Source organism: Melopsittacus undulatus, chromosome 2, assembly GCF_012275295.1.
Source record: "Melopsittacus undulatus isolate bMelUnd1 chromosome 2, bMelUnd1.mat.Z, whole genome shotgun sequence".
Lineage (NCBI taxonomy): Eukaryota > Metazoa > Chordata > Aves > Psittaciformes > Psittaculidae > Melopsittacus > Melopsittacus undulatus.
This window is the reverse complement of record NC_047528.1, coordinates 83361288-83378656: the sequence shown is the minus strand read 5'-3', so window position 1 is coordinate 83378656 and position 17369 is coordinate 83361288. Positions and strand designations below refer to the sequence as shown.

The following is a 17369-nucleotide window of genomic DNA, read 5'->3' as shown; positions in this document are numbered from 1 at the left end:
ACAGTGCTTTATTTTAGTGGCTTGCGTAATATGATACTTGTCATGCAGGATGTTATTTATAATAAAAATAATGTTCTAGCAGGCCAAGAACATTAAAAGTAAAATAATTAAGGGTACCTCCAGCTCTCATTAATTGCAATGGACCTTTTAATTACTACACTACATACTTTTCCTGACTAGGGTATGATAGTAGATCTTTACGTTTGGTTTTTTGTTTGTTTGTTTTTGTTTTGTTTTTTTCTCTGAATTCTGAAACCCTTTTGTGAGTGTATATATCTATCTATTTATGTAAAGTAAACCTGTCTAAATGAATTCCTGGAAAGCCCTAGATTGAGCCCACATAGCTCAGATAATAAAACTGAATCCTACTGATCAACATTTAAATTAGTCATCAAAGTAAAAATTCTTCTTTCATGACTAGGAAAAGTTTTAAATGTTTTAAGGGTTGGAGTTAAATTCATAAGGGTGATTAAACTGACAGTGCACTTAAGGTGAAAAAGAAATCTTGCCAACTGCTTTCTCTTCTAGGAGACAAGAAATCTTTTTGATTTCTGATTCAAAAATAGTATACAGCTCAATAATTTTGCTCTCAGGTGCATTGAGTTGAGGACTATGCCTTTTCTGTGCCAGAGTTAATGTGTTTAAAGCTGTATCTTTCTCAGGTTTATCGTTAGGGTACCATCACATAATGCCTCTACTGAGATATGTGCTTTACAACTTACACTTGCATTTCCAGAAATCCTAGACAAATCACAGTTCCTGAAAGCAGTCATGCAGGTTTCCATAAGAAAATGTAATACAAAACCTGGAAAGCAGGGCTGTTGATTGGATTCTTGTGCTTTTTATGGTGCTCACATTTTTAGGTATTTCTATAAATGTAAACATATGTGAGTGTGTGTATATATATATATATATTTATGTGTGTATATACGTGTGTATGTATATACATATGTAAAGACATACATAGTTTTAGAATTTGAGGGTTTTTTTTGTTTTGTTTTTGCAGTAAATATTTTCTCTTTCTTTTTCTTCTAAAGAACAATTTAGCTCCAGTGGCTTGTGTTTGCTTAATGTCTACAGTTACTCTGGAGTAACTTGCCTGTGAACCTAAAAAAGAGCAGTTGTGGACTCATATGCCTAGCAAATATTGAATATAGAATATAATGTGGTTAGTGGTGGATTTAGCAGTGCTAGGTTAAAGGCTGAACACGATTGACCTTAAGATTCTTTTAGACCTAAACAATTCTATGATTCTGTGACCCTTGGCTGGTACCATAGGGTTCTTTTTTCTCATATCAGCACATACTTGACAATAAGCACCTAAGAGTGCTCTCCTTTGTTCCATGGTGTCTTTCAGTTTCTCAGATGACTGAACCCTATACACCTGTACTGTTGTAGGCTTAGAGCATGCAACTCCTCCCCATCTGGTCCTTGAGCACTGACAAAAAATTCTCTTGTTTGAGGGTAGATTAAAATTTATCTAAATTTACAGCTACAGTCCATCTGAAATGCATGAGAGAATAAGAATCTCTGGATATATCAGCTGAGCTAGGAAAAAAAGCATCCTTCATTCAAACCTAAACTAATCTCTATTGCGCAAATTTTGTATATTTATTATGACTGAATGCATGATGTATTAATGGACTTCATAATGCTTAAAAATACATTCTGCACTTGCTTTTCTGCATAAGTAATTTTTTTAGCCAAAATCACTGCAAATCCATTTCCTGAAAATATATTTAGAATATTTATAATTCACAACCAATATTTAAAGATCCTAGTGCTTTTTTTCCTAAATGCATTGAATTGATTCAGATATAAAATACATCTTCTACTTAATTATAGATGGAGAGTTTTAAGTATCCCATTCATTATTATCACTACTGCATGCTTAAATAAATTCTACAAAAGCATTAAACTTGAAGGTAACAGAAGAATAATGCTTCATATTTTAGAAATAACAGAATGCTTTTAAACTGTGCTGTAAAGAAAAAGCCTTGAAAGTGTGATCTACTTTATTAATAATTATTTGGAAACATCAATGCATAATACTGTTTAATATGGTTTTTCTTATCCAAGATTTTCACTGCATATATTGTTGATGTTGCTCAGTAGGGTTTTTTTGGGTTTGACTAGAAAAGAAAGGAAGGATTTAAGGCAGTGATTGGAGACACTTTCAAAAAGTGTGTGCTTCTTGTAAATTGAATAGAAACATTTCTCTTTTTCAAGAGCACCTTTGTAGTGATGTCTTCTTGCCTGGCTTCTGCCATCCAGGAAAAGCTGTGACACATTCGTGGCTGCTATCATATTCTTCAGGTTCCTTAAGATCTGACATACTTAGTGAAGCCAGACTTAGTGAAGTCTGGTCAAGAGTGTTGTCATTGTTATTTTAATCTGCTATTTCAGTGAGGGATCTACAGCCTGTAGGGTGTTTATTCCTCTAGTAACCAGTTCTCATAAGTCCTTGTTAAGGAAGTGCAATAAACACCAGTAAGATGGAAGGTGGGTAAACCACTGGCAAATTTTTGTCTAGTTTGCAAGTTGTCTAAAATAGTAGTTGAATTGTATACTGCTGTTATTATTTTATAATAGTCAACATTCCCACAGCATGACTCTTTCCCTCCCCAAGAAATCTTAGTCTATAAATTTTTTTGTTTACACCATGAAGTCAGTTGTTTCTTTTGCTGTGAAATTAAGTTTATTTCAGCTCATATGTCCCTCTTCACTACTAAAATTTTCACTGCTGACCAAATGAGGCTTCTCCCATTTTACATTATAACCTGAATGATGTTATTTAATAGGATTTTTACAAATCTTATAGTTTTGCTTCGTTTGTTTCTAACAACTTTTTTTTTCTTAAAACATTAACAAAGCCTATTTGTTTCCTTGCAAATAAGTGTTTAAACAACAAAACACTTCAAGTCACTTGAATATTTTTATTCTCTGGAAATGACAGTGAAGGGACCTGACTTGGTCAGCAGTGAAAATTCTGTTGGTGAAGAGGGGCACAAGCATATGCAGGTCTGTTCTTTTAAAAGAAAAGATGAAATCATCATTTGCAGCCTCACTAAATTCAGCTTCCAGATTACATGTAGCAGGTAGTGAACAAGTGCACCAGAACTATAACTGTGTTTTTCTGTTGCTATTATTTTATTAAGGCAAAATATGTAAAACCAACTGGACATATGGTCATACTGGACAAACAGGTTTAAGCATCACTTTTTACGGATTCAGTTTGGTAAAATTTTGTGCTAGAATTCTTAGTTTCTACCACTGGGCTTCCATGCTGTTAGTTCACACAAAATCTGGTCTGAATTATTAGGAGTTCTAGTTCTGGCATGCTTGTTTGCTACCAGCCATATATAATCCAGAAGCTGAATTTAGTGATGTTCCAAATTCGTACTTGAGTTTTTCTTTTATAAAACATTTAATGCTATGTTGAAAGGGTGCTGGTCTGATAATTTTGATATGATAAAATTTATGGCACACTTTTAAAAAGAATTAATGTAGATCATAAGAATTAGTTTTGTCATCTTTCTTTTAGTAAGGATAAACATTTTAACATAAAAGTAAGTGTATAGAAACATTAATTTTACATTTTTATTACAGGCTGGAGGAAGAAAAGAATATTTTATCAGAATTTGAAGAGGACTTGGACAAGTTGATTTTATGGTTAGAGAAAGCAGACAGCACTGTTGGTATTCCGCTTGAACCAGGGAATGAAGACCAGTTAAGAGACTGCCTTAGCAAAGTAAAGGTACAGAGTTTTATTATTAATGCTTTCTTACTTTAGCAATTCTACATTAAAGAAAAGTTAATACTATTTTCAAGGGAATTCTTCTGCTATCAAACTCAACTTTTTAGATAAATCACAGCAGTGGAATTTCCAAACCCATGTACAAACATATACTGATCATACTAAAATCAGAAAAGTAATGTAAAATGTACTGAAAGAAAAATGCCTATCTTGTTACTAGGTAATTAATCATTATCTTTTTCATCCTCATTTCTTAATTCAGAATTTGACTTTTATAACATTTCTCTATATGTGTCTTATTAGCCTTTTATAACTTCTCACTTATGAAATGTTATTCAATATTTCACAAGAGTATCCAGAATTGCATGCATAATTATAAATACCAACTGGTTAAAGTGTCACTGCAGCGTTTTCTAGACTCAATGTCTAAATTACTTTTAAAAAATACTTTAAAAAAAGCCCCAAACAATGTATTAAATATTTGCCTTTAAAGGCTGTAATATTTTCATGAAGATGTTAGAGCTTTTAGACTGTGATACTGCTAATAAATATATTCTGTAGAAGTTGCTCTGTTTAGTTTCTGAAATGTGTTCAATGAAATGACTATGCTTAATAATTTGCCAAATAAAAAAATATACTGTATCTGAAAAATGCATATTACTTATAAAATAATTGCCTAAAGGTTTCCTGTCCTCTCTTGAGGATAATAACTAGTTATCTTTTATGCCAATCCAAGTGGAACAATTTCAGCAAGTGATGGAATAGAGCATTAAAGAAACTGAAGAAAACTCGTTTGTTCTGTCCTTCTTTCATCAAAACCTGGCAAAAATCTAAAAGATTCTTTAATAAAAATCTATCTCTAAGTTTCTTAAAAAAAATAAAAAAAAATGAGGAAATGAAGACTTAACCATGTGCTGAGTTTGTCCCTGACTGTTTAGCATCAGATGTCAGCAAGCTGGACAGAGAATTTGTGCTGCTTTGCCACCATTGTCAATAATATAATGAAGGCAAAGACATATTTATAAGGGGTGTTAGATGCATGTTGTAATTTGCATACAGGAATAAAGTTTTAAAGTCTAAATTGATTGTTTAGAACCATGAAGGCTCAGGCTTTTCAGATATATACAAATATTTTCCAATTGCAGTATTCTCAAGGGATACATAACCGAAAATTAAAGGTGTTATCTCTTAATTGTATGTCATTTTTACTGTCCACCTTGTTCTTAAGAAACACAAAAGGAAATGAAACCTAATGCAGCAAATAACATATTGGCTTGCAGTGTGGTTCATTTCATACATACCTGCATATGTTAATAAAACCTCCCAAAACCCTGAAACTTGAAGAACTTTGTCTTTTAGTTACATTCTCTTCCCTTGATCTGTCGAGTTACTTTGACAGTACAAGTTTGCACTAACTGCATATATGGTGAAATGGTACATTTATGTGATGTCTTGCATACTTTGACTTTACTTGTGGGATATGGAGTTTTTTTTTATGAACATGCATAAACATTCCTAATTATGAGGCTAGACTGGACAGCTTTTCTTCACATACCACCTGGGTGACTGTGTTCACAGCACTGGACATATTAAAACCCTTCTCCAAAGTGCTTGCTGTTTACAATATTAAAATATTGTTAAAATTCGTATACATGAGCTATTGAGTCTCCAGAATTGGAATTTGTCATGTAGCAGTGATTAATACCTGAAAAATCTCATATTTATAATTTAGGATTCTCTTTAGTCTTGATCCCCTAATACAGTCTCTTATGGGGAGTTTTAGCCTTCTACATTCAGAAAGCAATGGTTATTTTGTCTCTAATTGAGTTTATTCCTTCAGCTGATACACAAATCAATAAGGGTGAAGATAAGAGAGCTGAAAATTCTACCACAGTTCATCTTAACTGCTGTATTTGTCTGTTCCAGTTAAGAGCTGAAGAGCTGCAGCCCCACAAGGGAATAGTGAAACGATTAAATGAAACTAGAGGAACGGCGCTTGGAAGTGCATCACTGAGCCCAGACAAAAAACATAAGCTGGAGAGTACGCTGAAGGAGGCTAACCATCGCTTGTTAAAGGTTAGACATATTACTAATGTAACTGTGGCATAAAATTTTGATCTGCAACAAATATTTTCATTATATATTTTCTGCTATGTATTGTTCTTCTCCTTATGAAGAAACATTTGTATGCATAATGAAAATGAAGAAGAAAAATGTGTACAGTACACTGCTGTGAGGAACAATGACATCAAACCAAGACTATTAACACCTGAAATGATGATGCTGTATCCAAATATACTCCTAAATTACAGGTTTGCTGCTTAAGGGTGGAATGCAGAGCAACAGTTTTGTAGCCTGATTGTCTTGAGGGTACAACAAATATTCCAGTTCTTGTGATTCAGGTGTGTGAGAGACAGTAGCAAATGGCTGATTGCCTTTACGGAAACATTTCCGTTTTCCCCTCTTCCTAGGCCCAAGGTGGAAGTTGCAACCTTGGAAGCTGTTTTATCTTCCACCACATTTTTTCCAATACTGTGCTTCAGTTTCTGGCTTCTGTGTAGGGAAGTACCATTCATTTTGCTTTCTGGGATCTCCATACTCATAGAGAGACATGAAAGAGGATTTTGCTGTATTCTATTGTTGAAGTAGCATATTTTTGTGTTGGAAACTGGTGAAAGTGAGTAGTAAATCTGATCAAAAGAGGTAGATAATTTGAGTGCTCTCATGTAGCTTCTGTTTCTTATACTGAAGAAATGGTAGAAAGAATTATACAGAGGAGCACAACCCAATGTACGGATAGCCTGGTAAGAAGAGGTCAGTTTAGAATTAGCTGAGAAATTCTGAGACTGATGGCAAAACCAGAATCTCAACTTTTTTGAAGTTACCAGGATACCTGGAATAAAAGAAAGAAGGATTCATTGTGTTTACTTCTATTGGAAAGAAAGTGAAGAGGTTTTCTTTGGAGTACCTTACTGAAAAACAAGCTAGAGCTTATGGTCAGAATACTACATCCTGGGGGTTATGCCAATACTGTGAACACAGTTGAATTTTAAGCACAGGTTTGGGAAATAAGCATGCAGTTATTTGATGTGGGACTCCCATTAGTTTGTTACTAACGAAACAGTCTGGCAAGGTTCAGAATATTAGCTAATGGCTCAGGCAAAAGTGGATAATAAATATTGATCACGTTCAAGACTCCAAGTTGGACACATAAATCATTATTTGGGTGCTTGGACAGAAGTATCTCTTTTTCTACAAATGGGTTTCTGAAATCAATGTATATAGAAGAATTCAGACCACTTTGAGATCAAATACAGTGTTATTTACTAGCTGAAATAAACTTATACATAGCTGAATTTTGGCACCACCGTTTGTATATCTGAGCTGTAGTATTAAAAGGACTCTAGCTCTCATGAAAAAATACTTTTAGTAAAATGACACAAATACATTTTAATGAAATCTGTAATTTGCCTCTGAATTTAAGTTTTTACAGGTTAGTCATATACCTAAAACCAGCATTTTAATTTTCTCCTTGCTGTTGCAGAATGTTCCAAGTTACTTGTCATAGCCAGACCACTTATGAATGTTGTTAAAAGCAGTTAGGTCTCAATCAAATATGGGGGATAAAAATACTGTTTAGTGATTCATACAATAGTTAGGGTTGGAAAGGACCTTAAGATCACCTAGTTCCAACCCCACTTCCATGAGCAGGGACAGAATACACTAGACCATGGACAGGGGTAGAGCAGTTGACGTCATCTACATGGACTTGTGCACAGCGTTCGACACTGTCCCGCGTGACACCCTTGTCTCTAAATTGGAGAGTCATCAATTTGATAGGTGGATCACTCGGTGGATAAAGAACTGGCTGGATGGCCACATGCAAAGAGTTGTGGTCAACGGTACAGTGTCTGGCTGGAGACCAGTAACAAGTGGTGTCCCTCAGGGATCAGTGTTGGGACCGGTCTTGTTTAATATCTTTGTCGCTGACATGAACAATGGAATTGAGTGTGCCCTCAGCAAGTTTGCCGATGACACCAACCTCTGTGGTTCAGTCGATAATGCTGGAGGGAAGGAATGCCATCCAGAGGGACCTTGACAGGCTTGTGAGGTGAACTGATGCCAGCCTTATGAAGTTTAACCATGAGAAGTGCAAGGTCCTACACCTGGGTCAGAGCAATCCCAGGCACAGCTACAGCTTGGGCAGAGAAGAGATTCAGAGCAGCCCTGCGGAGAAGGACTTGGGGGTGTTGGTTGATGAGAAACTTAACATGAGCAGGCTTCAGTGTGCGCTTGCAGCCCAGAAAGCTAACCATATGCTGGGCTGCATCAAAAGGAGCACAACTAGCAAGTCAAAGGAGGTGATCCTGCCTCTCTACTCTGCTCTTGTGAGACCTCTCTTGGAGTACTGTGTGCAGTTCTGGTGTCCTCAACATAAAAAGGACATGGAACTGTTGGAACAAGTCCAGGGGAGGGCCATAAGGATAATTAGGGGACTAGAGCACTTGCTGCATAAAGATAGGCTGAGAAAGTTGGGGCTGTTCAGCCTGGAGAAGAGAAGGCTGCATGGAGACCTCATGAAAGCCTTCCAGTATTTGAAGGGGGCCTACAAGGATGCTGGTGTTAGGAACTGTAGTGATAGGACAAAGGGTAACCGGTTAAAACTTAACAGCGTAAGTTTAGATTAAATGTAAGGAGGAAGTTCTTTACTGTGAGGATGGGGAGGCACTGGAATGGGTTGCCCAGGTAAGTTGTGAATGCTCCCTCCCTGGCTGTGGTCAAGGCCAGGTTGGACAGAGCCTTGGTTGACATGTTTTAGTGTGAGGTGTCCCTCCCTGTAGCAGAGGGGTTGGAACTAGATGATGTTAAGGTCCTTTCCAAACCTACCTATTCTATGATTCTGTGATTCTATATCACACAAGACTCCCATCAACCTGGCCTTGAACACTGCCAGGGATGGAGCGTTCACAACTTCTTTGGGCAACCTTTTCCACTTCCTCACCACCCTCACAGTAAGGAGCTTCTTCCTTATAGCTAACCTAAACTTCCCTTGTTTAAATTATTAGGTTTGGTATTTACCACATGAAGACGTCCATTTACTCCTAAAAGAGACTAAAGCCAGAAAATTGAATTTCCATTTGAGATCATTATTTTTCAGCTATCTACCTGTCTATGGAGATGTAGATCTGAGTTCTCACTGGCCCTTAGTAGCTGAATCTAAAGAATCTGAAAAATGCAGTATATATATATATATATATATATATATATTAATGAACAGAAAATGAATTTGAAAATCACAAGATTCAAATCCATACATCTTCTCTGACGGTGTTCTCGGAAGGTTTTCTATTTCCCATATGAACTTGACAGATGTTAAAAAAAAATAGAAAAAAGTTCAAAACTTATTTAAGGTTTCTGTCTGATTTTTCCAGTCAAACTGAAGGAAAATATTTTTTCATTTGCATATTTTTTCTTTTACTCACAGTGTGTGTAGGAAGCCTCAATTATTTTATTTTATTTTTTCACTTTCTCCTCTGAAAGTCTAGGGTCTGTGATAAAATTAGAAATCATGAAAAAAAGTCTGCAGGCCTGACAGAGGGACATATGTTGTCTTCCTTCAGTTAGAGATCTGTTAAGCACTGAAAAAAAAGACCACAGATTTTTACTGTGAGCCAAAGCTGAAATGCATAGCTCTGGTACTTTTAAATCAAGCACACTTGTGCAGGTCACCAGAAGATGGTTCAGTCATCAGTTGTTTTGGTGAGGATCCTTTTTTTTTTTTTTTTTTTTGTTCCTCAGCGCACCATGGACAAACATGAAATCTCATACAGAAATTTTTCTGGAGGTTTTCTGTTTCTCCATCCTCTTCTAAGAGTGTATCTTATATTTTAATCCTTTGTTCCTAGCTGTTAATTTTGTTTTCTGTCATTTCTGCTAGAAATGAACATGTAACAGTCTACCATTTCTGATTACCTCATATTGCAGGATGATACTATATTCAAAATACAAAACATACATGACAGACACAACATAAATAATGTAAGATGGGTCTTTATCTGGCTTACGATAGAGTAATTCTGTTTATTTCACAGAAGCTGTGACAATTTACAACAATTGAGAATGTAGCCAAATATCTCCTAACATTATGACAAATTTTTGTTTTGCCTTGATCTACCAAGCAGGGGAATGAGGGACAACACCTGCGAGTCTTAACCTTCAAGGTGACACATTTGAAATAAGTCATGTTCAAACCTCCTTTACAGTCACAGAAACTGTTGCCCTACGGCAATGGAAATAAGCTGAGAAAAGAAATTGAGTATGAAAGAAATTGCAGTCACATAAAAGAAGCTTTTTTGCTTTTGCTTCTGTATTGTCTTTGCTTTTGGGTGTTTATATCATGTGTTGATGACCTTGAGAATAGATACATGCAGAGTTTTTCTTTGGATATTAATAATTTTAAAATTACATTTCTTTAGACAAGTTTATTGAATAGTGATTCTAATAGGCTGCTGCCTCAGACATAGTTTAAGTAGAGAATGAAGATTAAAGCTTGTATCTGAAAGTATGACTTTTAAGATGTAACCTGTTTTTACTTACTGTACCCTCTCCAAAGCCAGTATTACTTGTAAAAATAAAAGTACCATTATCTTTGTTAAGTCTTAATAGTATGAAAAATGAACTGTTTTATAACCATTTTTATGTCTTCACATCAAGTATTTTTTGTTTATTCTCAAAATTTAAAGTATCTTCTGCTGTGATAGCCTAGTAAGGTAGCCACCTCATGTTCCAAAGCGTGCAAAAGGTAGTACAAGACACTGGAGTTTGTGATGAATTCAGTTCTTGTCATATACCACCTGCCAGGGCTTGTAACAGATCTGTAATGGCTTTCTTATATTTTACTGTGCAGTAAATGGATTGATAGATTAGGTCTGAGACTAGTGAACCATGGAGTCAGAGGTTTGTTGGAAGGAGTTTATTACTCTTTAATATTATTCTTGGTCTCGTGTCAGCCAAGAGGGATGAGCTAGATTATCTGAAAGTAAGATGGATGCCAAAATCAGCATTCTCCTCATTTATCCACCTTAGTCTTTGCAACATCTACAGTACGTATTATGAAGGTTATTATAAGTGCTTGATGGAGACATTTTGTTTTGCTGCCTTTTAATTTGTCGGTCAGTATTAGAACTAATTACTAGACACTGAAAAGACTATTTCACTGTTTACTGCCACAGCAAATCAATTTGTATTATATGGAAAAAAAATAAAAAATGGAGTAGAGTGACATGGCTGTAATTTGTGAACATTTTCTGTACCACCAGGAAAAGTATAGGTCATCTTAGCTTGGTTGATCAAGTGAAGAAAAAAAACCCAAACAAAGCGATGTGTCCAGAAAGTGCAGAAAGACGAAGTCGTAACAAGGTTATAGTTTATGTATTGTAACTTGCCTTGAGTAGTAATTATTCATAGATTACCTGTGATGACTTCAAATTTCCAGCATGTCAGTATAACTTAGTTCACAGTGGAAATTACTAAAATTGCTCCAATTGTTATTTGTGTGATGGAGGGTAAAATATATTGGAAAATTAATGCTACAATTTGATTTCTGTTCTTTCAACTTGAAATAAGAATAGTATACCAAATATTTTGGAAGTCAAAAGGATGCTCTTTTCCTGAATTTGCTTTCAATTTAAAAGTGATTTGATTGCCTTAAATGTAATAAAGTATTATGCCATGGTAAATTTCCTATGACAGTTTGTCATAGATTGCTAACTAGGTGTAGTCCACATTCATGTTATTATTAACCATACTGACAAATCGCCTTATGCATAGCAAAATGAAGTCTGAGGTATATGTTTAGTAGACAAACATGCGACTGCCACAGGCTCCAAATATATATAGGTTTTATTCCTTCTTATTTGGTTGTTGCTAGCAGCTACCACTAATTAATATTTTAGAAGGTGAGTTTACTATGACCGTAAACATAACTTGCTGTTTCCCAGCCATGCTAAGCATACAGGAATAAAGATGCCACAACAAAGAAATAAAACAATGCTGTTGTCCCTTCATTTAAAAATAATAACCCCTTTGGGTTTGTTTTTTTTTTGTTGTTTTTTTTTTAGGCCACACATACTGAAGGTTTTCTGGCTCTATTGATTTGAAGCTAGTGAGATACTTAAATATTTTGAAAACAATGGACTGCCTTTGTTAGAAGACAGCATAGTGGGAACTGGGTCCTAAAGCCTACTCAGCAATCAGAAGTAATTTTTAGTCACTTTAGCAGCTTCAGACATTAATTTTTGTTACACTTTTTATGCTATACTCTAAATCCTAATGTTTGTCATCAGAAAGAAATGGAGACTATGGTAAAACATAAGGAGACATCTATTCTCTTTCTATCTTCCTGTTAGCTGGTGTAATTTGAAAGGTGAATTATGACAGCTCTACAAATGTTTACAGTCAAGGCAAAATACAGGTTTTCACAATAGATGGAAGAAAATGAATAGGTTTAACTTAGACTGAAAGATTTGGTTATTTCCTGTCTATAAAATAAGAGATGATAACAGATCAGGTTTAGACTAATAGGTCACTTCTAATCTGATTTAAGGTTAAGATTTGGATGGAACGATCTTTAAATCTGGAAAATTAGTTCTAAAGAGGTTTTAAAATCTTGTGAATTTCTACACAGATGTGTGCTCCTTTTGGTTTTGACCCCCAACCAGAACATAAATGAGATTCAAATGAGGTGAATATTGCTGTGGTATGATACTCGCTATTTTTATTTTTTTTTCAACTGTTTTTTTACAACAAAAATAATACCCAGCGTTTTGATATAATTGCTACCTTTAAAAATTTAAAGTCTATTTATTTTTAAATGTCTGGTCTTTGATATTTATAAAACCAAAATTCAAATAAGACTGATGCATTTTTCAGGAACAGAAAGACTTGAAAGGTACGTAGTTTATCTGATATCTGGAATATCACCAAGGAAAAAATATATCTGATCAGTTGTCCACCATCACAATGTTAAAGACAAGAATGTTTCAACTCCTTTAACTTGCTTTTGTTATTCGAGGCATTTAATGAAAGACAGTCACCACATCTGCTAAAACTTTGAGGCAAATTTACAAAATATTTTTTTCTGAAATAGAAGTGAAGAGTATCACATTCGCAAAACAGACCCAGACCTCACTTGCTTTCCTTTCCAGGACTGATTACATGACCTAGTTCATAGATGTTAAACCAAAGAAAAACATCAAAAAAAAAATCCCAAACAACAAGCAGTGGTTGTGAAAGAAGAATCACTTTTATTAAAAAGTAATGTCTTCAGAATAAGCCAAATAACTGCAAATTTTTCTGTTTATAAGCATCAGTCAGAGTGCAGTTTTTGTTGCAGAAAAATAGGATATTAGATATTAATTAACTGGGGGGGGTTACAATTATACAAAATCTTAATGTAAAAGCCAGATTAAATAGGAAGCCAGGTAGTGGAAACTATGAAACAGAAAATCCCTTACAATATAATCACAATTTTGCTATCGGTCCAAATTATATAGGTAATAATAACATTCTTATTATGTTATGGGTTCCTTCCTGCATAGAATATGTTGACAGCCAATTTTACTTTATTTTAGATTGAAGCAGGTTAGGAAGAGCATGTTTGATCTCACTTGCAAAATGCAGATGGATGATAGTAAGAGTGTGTTTCTACAGCTGTTTTGTGTGAATTTCTCAGGTCTTCTGTACAAGCCAGTTTACAGGATATTGAGGTCAAAGAGCTGATCTATATTCATACTACATCCAAAAGATCTAAAATTTAAAGAAGGGAGTACATTCTTTATTTCATTTTGTGGGGAAACGTACCAGCAGGTGATCTGGGACAAGCAAAAGGTCCATATACCCTCACCCTCTATGTCCATTTAGCCATCTGACAATGCCTGAAATCAGATACCTAGATAAGATCATATCAGTGAAGAGCAGGTAGAAGCAAAAAATGTACATGATCTCAAATGGTATCTGGACAAGTTAAAAGAGGAAAAATCTAGAAATTACTATAAAATATAAAAATTGTGCTAGAATCCACGTACACTTTCAGCAGAAACAATCTATGTCAAGGAGTGGAGTGGGGAAGCTCTGCCACCTTGAAGTACAATTTCAAGCACTGAAGCCTGGAGGGTCGTTCACTTAATAAGGTATAAGAAATTCCCAGGCTTTAGTGAAAGTTAAAGTGTTGTCATGCAATACAAAGGGGTAGAAAGGAAATGCAGGGAGTTTTTACAGCCTTCAAAGGAGAAAATTTTGATAAAGACACAAATTAAAAGCATTATTTTTAAGAAAATAAGAAACCCTCACAAATAATCCAGCTTAATAAAATGACAGTATGATATTTTAACCACAGTGAAGATGCTGGTCATCCCTATTGAGTAGGTAATGCACCCTACCAGACCAGTTCATCTGGCCTATGTTCAAATCAGTGAATCTCATGGACAATAAAGTGATTTGGCAAGGCTCATCGTTGTTTAGTTCCACTTTCTTCTTTGAATAGCAGAAACAAAGAGCTGATTAAGGAAAGAATAGTGTTTATGGAATGATTCCATCTGTAAAAATGGATGCAAATTCATTTAACCTAAGTTAGTCTTGGTATGTTGTATGCTATAGCTTTTTTGTTTTTCCTACGGGGAGTGGAATGTTTATGTTGAAATGTAGCAGAGGGTCCTGACTCACCAATTTTGGGAGCCTGACAAGAGCGCACACACAGAGTTTCAATATGACCTCAAGCTTAGGTTTCCTTCTTGTGGAAATAAAGGGGACATCTTGTGCACAGTTAGGTCTTATCGCAGTGTGGGGCTGAGACATGTTCAGGGCATGCACTCTCCTCTGGGTATTCAGAACCACTTCAGCATCCAGCAGGTTAGATGTAGCCTGAAACATTTTCCAGATAAGCCTTTTTCCTTGAAACCCAAAGAGCTATCCTTTCAACTTTGGTAGCCAAGCTTGCATAATTTGAAGATTAACAGCCTCCTTTTCTGCTCCCCCAGAAGCATGCGCTTTGCACATTGCTCTGTTCTTCATTTATTAAGATACAAGTTCCAATATATGTTTTCCTCATTTATAAACACAAAAGTAAAAATTAAGCAAAAAAGTTATGTGTCCCACCAATAAAGAACTATGAATAAACATGTTCAGTAAAATGGCATCAGATAAAGGAAGATTTTAGTGCTGTAAATTTCTGTTAGATGGTATATTTGCATACAATACTTCACAGACCATTTTGATCTTGTCACTTCCCATGGACTGGAAAAGCCAGGGAAGTTATTTAATTTTCCAGCTGCTCTGTTTTCCTATGCAAAATTCCAAATCCTAGAGTAATATCGTAAAATTAAATTATTTGGTGATATTAAAACATTCCAAACATTCAAAGCATTGTAGGAGTGGTTAATAAAGCTTGTTTACTTTATTTAGGACTCCTGCAGAGAAATATATGATTGCTCTCTTTTATTAGTGACATCATCAATTTTCTTTGTCTTGTTAAGTATTAATAAATACCCTCCTGCAAAAGTAAATCATTTACTCTCATTTGAAAAAATTAGTCAATCGGAAGTCCTTCGGAGGAAAAAGTTACAATATTAAAAATGTTTTCACAGCAATCTGACAATAATTACAAAATATCAAGGAATCTTGTGACATAGTATCAAGTATTTGCTGCTCCTTTCCTTTAAGAAAAGCTTTGTGAGTGTATTTGGAACAGTTAGGATTCTTTCTTCTTTATACATGTTAGATTCTAGCTTTATTTGTTTCACTTTAGTTTTGTTTTTCCAGGTGTGTTTTAGGCTTAACAATAAGTGACAGTAACCATATTAAATTTAAATAAAGTCAAATATATATAACTTGGAAATTCATCATGGTATTATTTGTGGATTTTTGAAGATGCTACTCGTCAACATGTAGAAACTTAGAGGAAGGGAGCATCTTACAAGCTCATTGTGTACCTTTTCTAGTGAGTTTCTTGGAGCAGATATTGAAATAATACATCTTGGTTATATGTTGACTTTCTTCCTTCTTGTTGTGCTCCCCATAGTCACTCCAACAGCAATCTCTGTGACCCCAATTATTTCTTACTCACTGTCTTAATTACTACCGTGACTTTCTCAGAAGGTAACAGGACAAACTGCTAGACTTCTGTGCCTTTGTAGTCTTCCCCACTTCACATGAAAGATGGGCAACAAATTCTGGAAGTGTTTTGCAAAAATAAAAAGAACACAAGACTTGCAGCATTTGGCAAGACTAAATTTGTGGTTAGTAGGATGAAGTAGAAAGGAATTTTATCTATTGAAGTTTCCACAATATGTGTTACTAGTAAGGTCTTTCTGAATAATTCTCTATGTACTTCATAATTTGTCAAGTTAAATCCCAAGGTGCTTAAATATCAGCTCTCCATCTAAAACAATAGTAAGGAATACATTGTTTAATTTTCTTAAACCCACAAAGCATCTACAAATATCAGTTGGGATGTTTGTGGTGGTGTGATATTTCTAAATAGGGATAGTAAAAGCTAACCATTTTTGTACCAATTTTAGGCTTCTAGAAAAATTTGTAACAGTCCTACTCACCATACCTTTTTTTTTTTTTTTTCTTTGACACAAACTCTGAGTGGGTATCTATTTCTGCTTTCATAGCCACGTCTTACTACAAATGTCCAAAGTACCCTGGGTAATGAGCATTATACTGATTTCTACTTCTGAAAAGTAAATAATTTGATTATTTCATAGAAGACTCTTTTGAAAGTTGTTACTCTAAATATGAATTCTAAATATCCATTACTAAATTTGCCTTTCAAATCAGAAATTCTAATACATTTTACTCATTTTATCAAAAGACAAAAAGCTGGCTTAGCTTCCTCGGAAAAGATATAGTACCTGCTGCAGAGTTACGAATAACTACCGTGCTAGTAGTTGTGAGAAATCCTGATCCACTATTACTATTTTTGAAGGCTGTTAATTGTTAAAGGAGTTAATGGAGAGTTTTGCTTATATCCAGACACTGGCATTAGTCATATCTATATAAAAAGAGTGAGACAAATGTGTGCATTTTCTCATTTTATAAAGTTTGTTGTTTCCCCTAAGTTTTTTGTCGTATTGTAGTATTGCTGTGAAGTCACACAGCATGTAAGTTGAAGGTTGGATATTATATTGGAGAATTCATTTTCCACTATGATGTCGAATGAATTGGAAATTTTTTTCAGGCAATTACATGTTGGGATTTAGCCCTGGAAGGTCCAACATGATACTGCTCTTAGTCTCGCTCTTCTTTTCTTTTGCAACACTTCATAAACAAAAACTATCAAATATGTCAAACGATTATAGTCACTGGCTCTTCCAAAAGTTTTGTTTAAAGGGAACATTTTAAATATTCTGGTTAAAATAAGCCCATGATTATTGGACGTGGAAACCTGACTAGGATACTAGACATCTCTCTCTCCCTGTAAGTTGTAGATTGTATTGATAACATCACAAATAATTTAATAATAATTAACAAGGTAGTTCTGAGCTCCTCAGTACTAGAAAGACAAGGAGCTACTGGAGAGGGTCTGACGAAGGGCCGCAAAGATGATTAG

The 17369-nt window shown here is 35.0% G+C and overlaps 1 protein-coding gene across 4 annotated transcripts in view; it reads left to right on the top strand.

The window, feature by feature from the left end:
• DMD (dystrophin) overlaps window positions 1–17369 on the top strand; it is a 1017291-nt gene that overhangs the window by 621241 nt on the left and 378681 nt on the right. For all 4 annotated transcript variants that reach the window (XM_034074486.1, XM_034074485.1, XM_034074487.1 and 1 more), the window contains 2 exons: window positions 3610–3757; window positions 5684–5833. In XM_034074486.1, the coding sequence (XP_033930377.1) occupies window positions 3610–3757; window positions 5684–5833 (298 nt within the window). The remainder of the gene's footprint in view (window positions 1–3609; window positions 3758–5683; window positions 5834–17369) is intronic.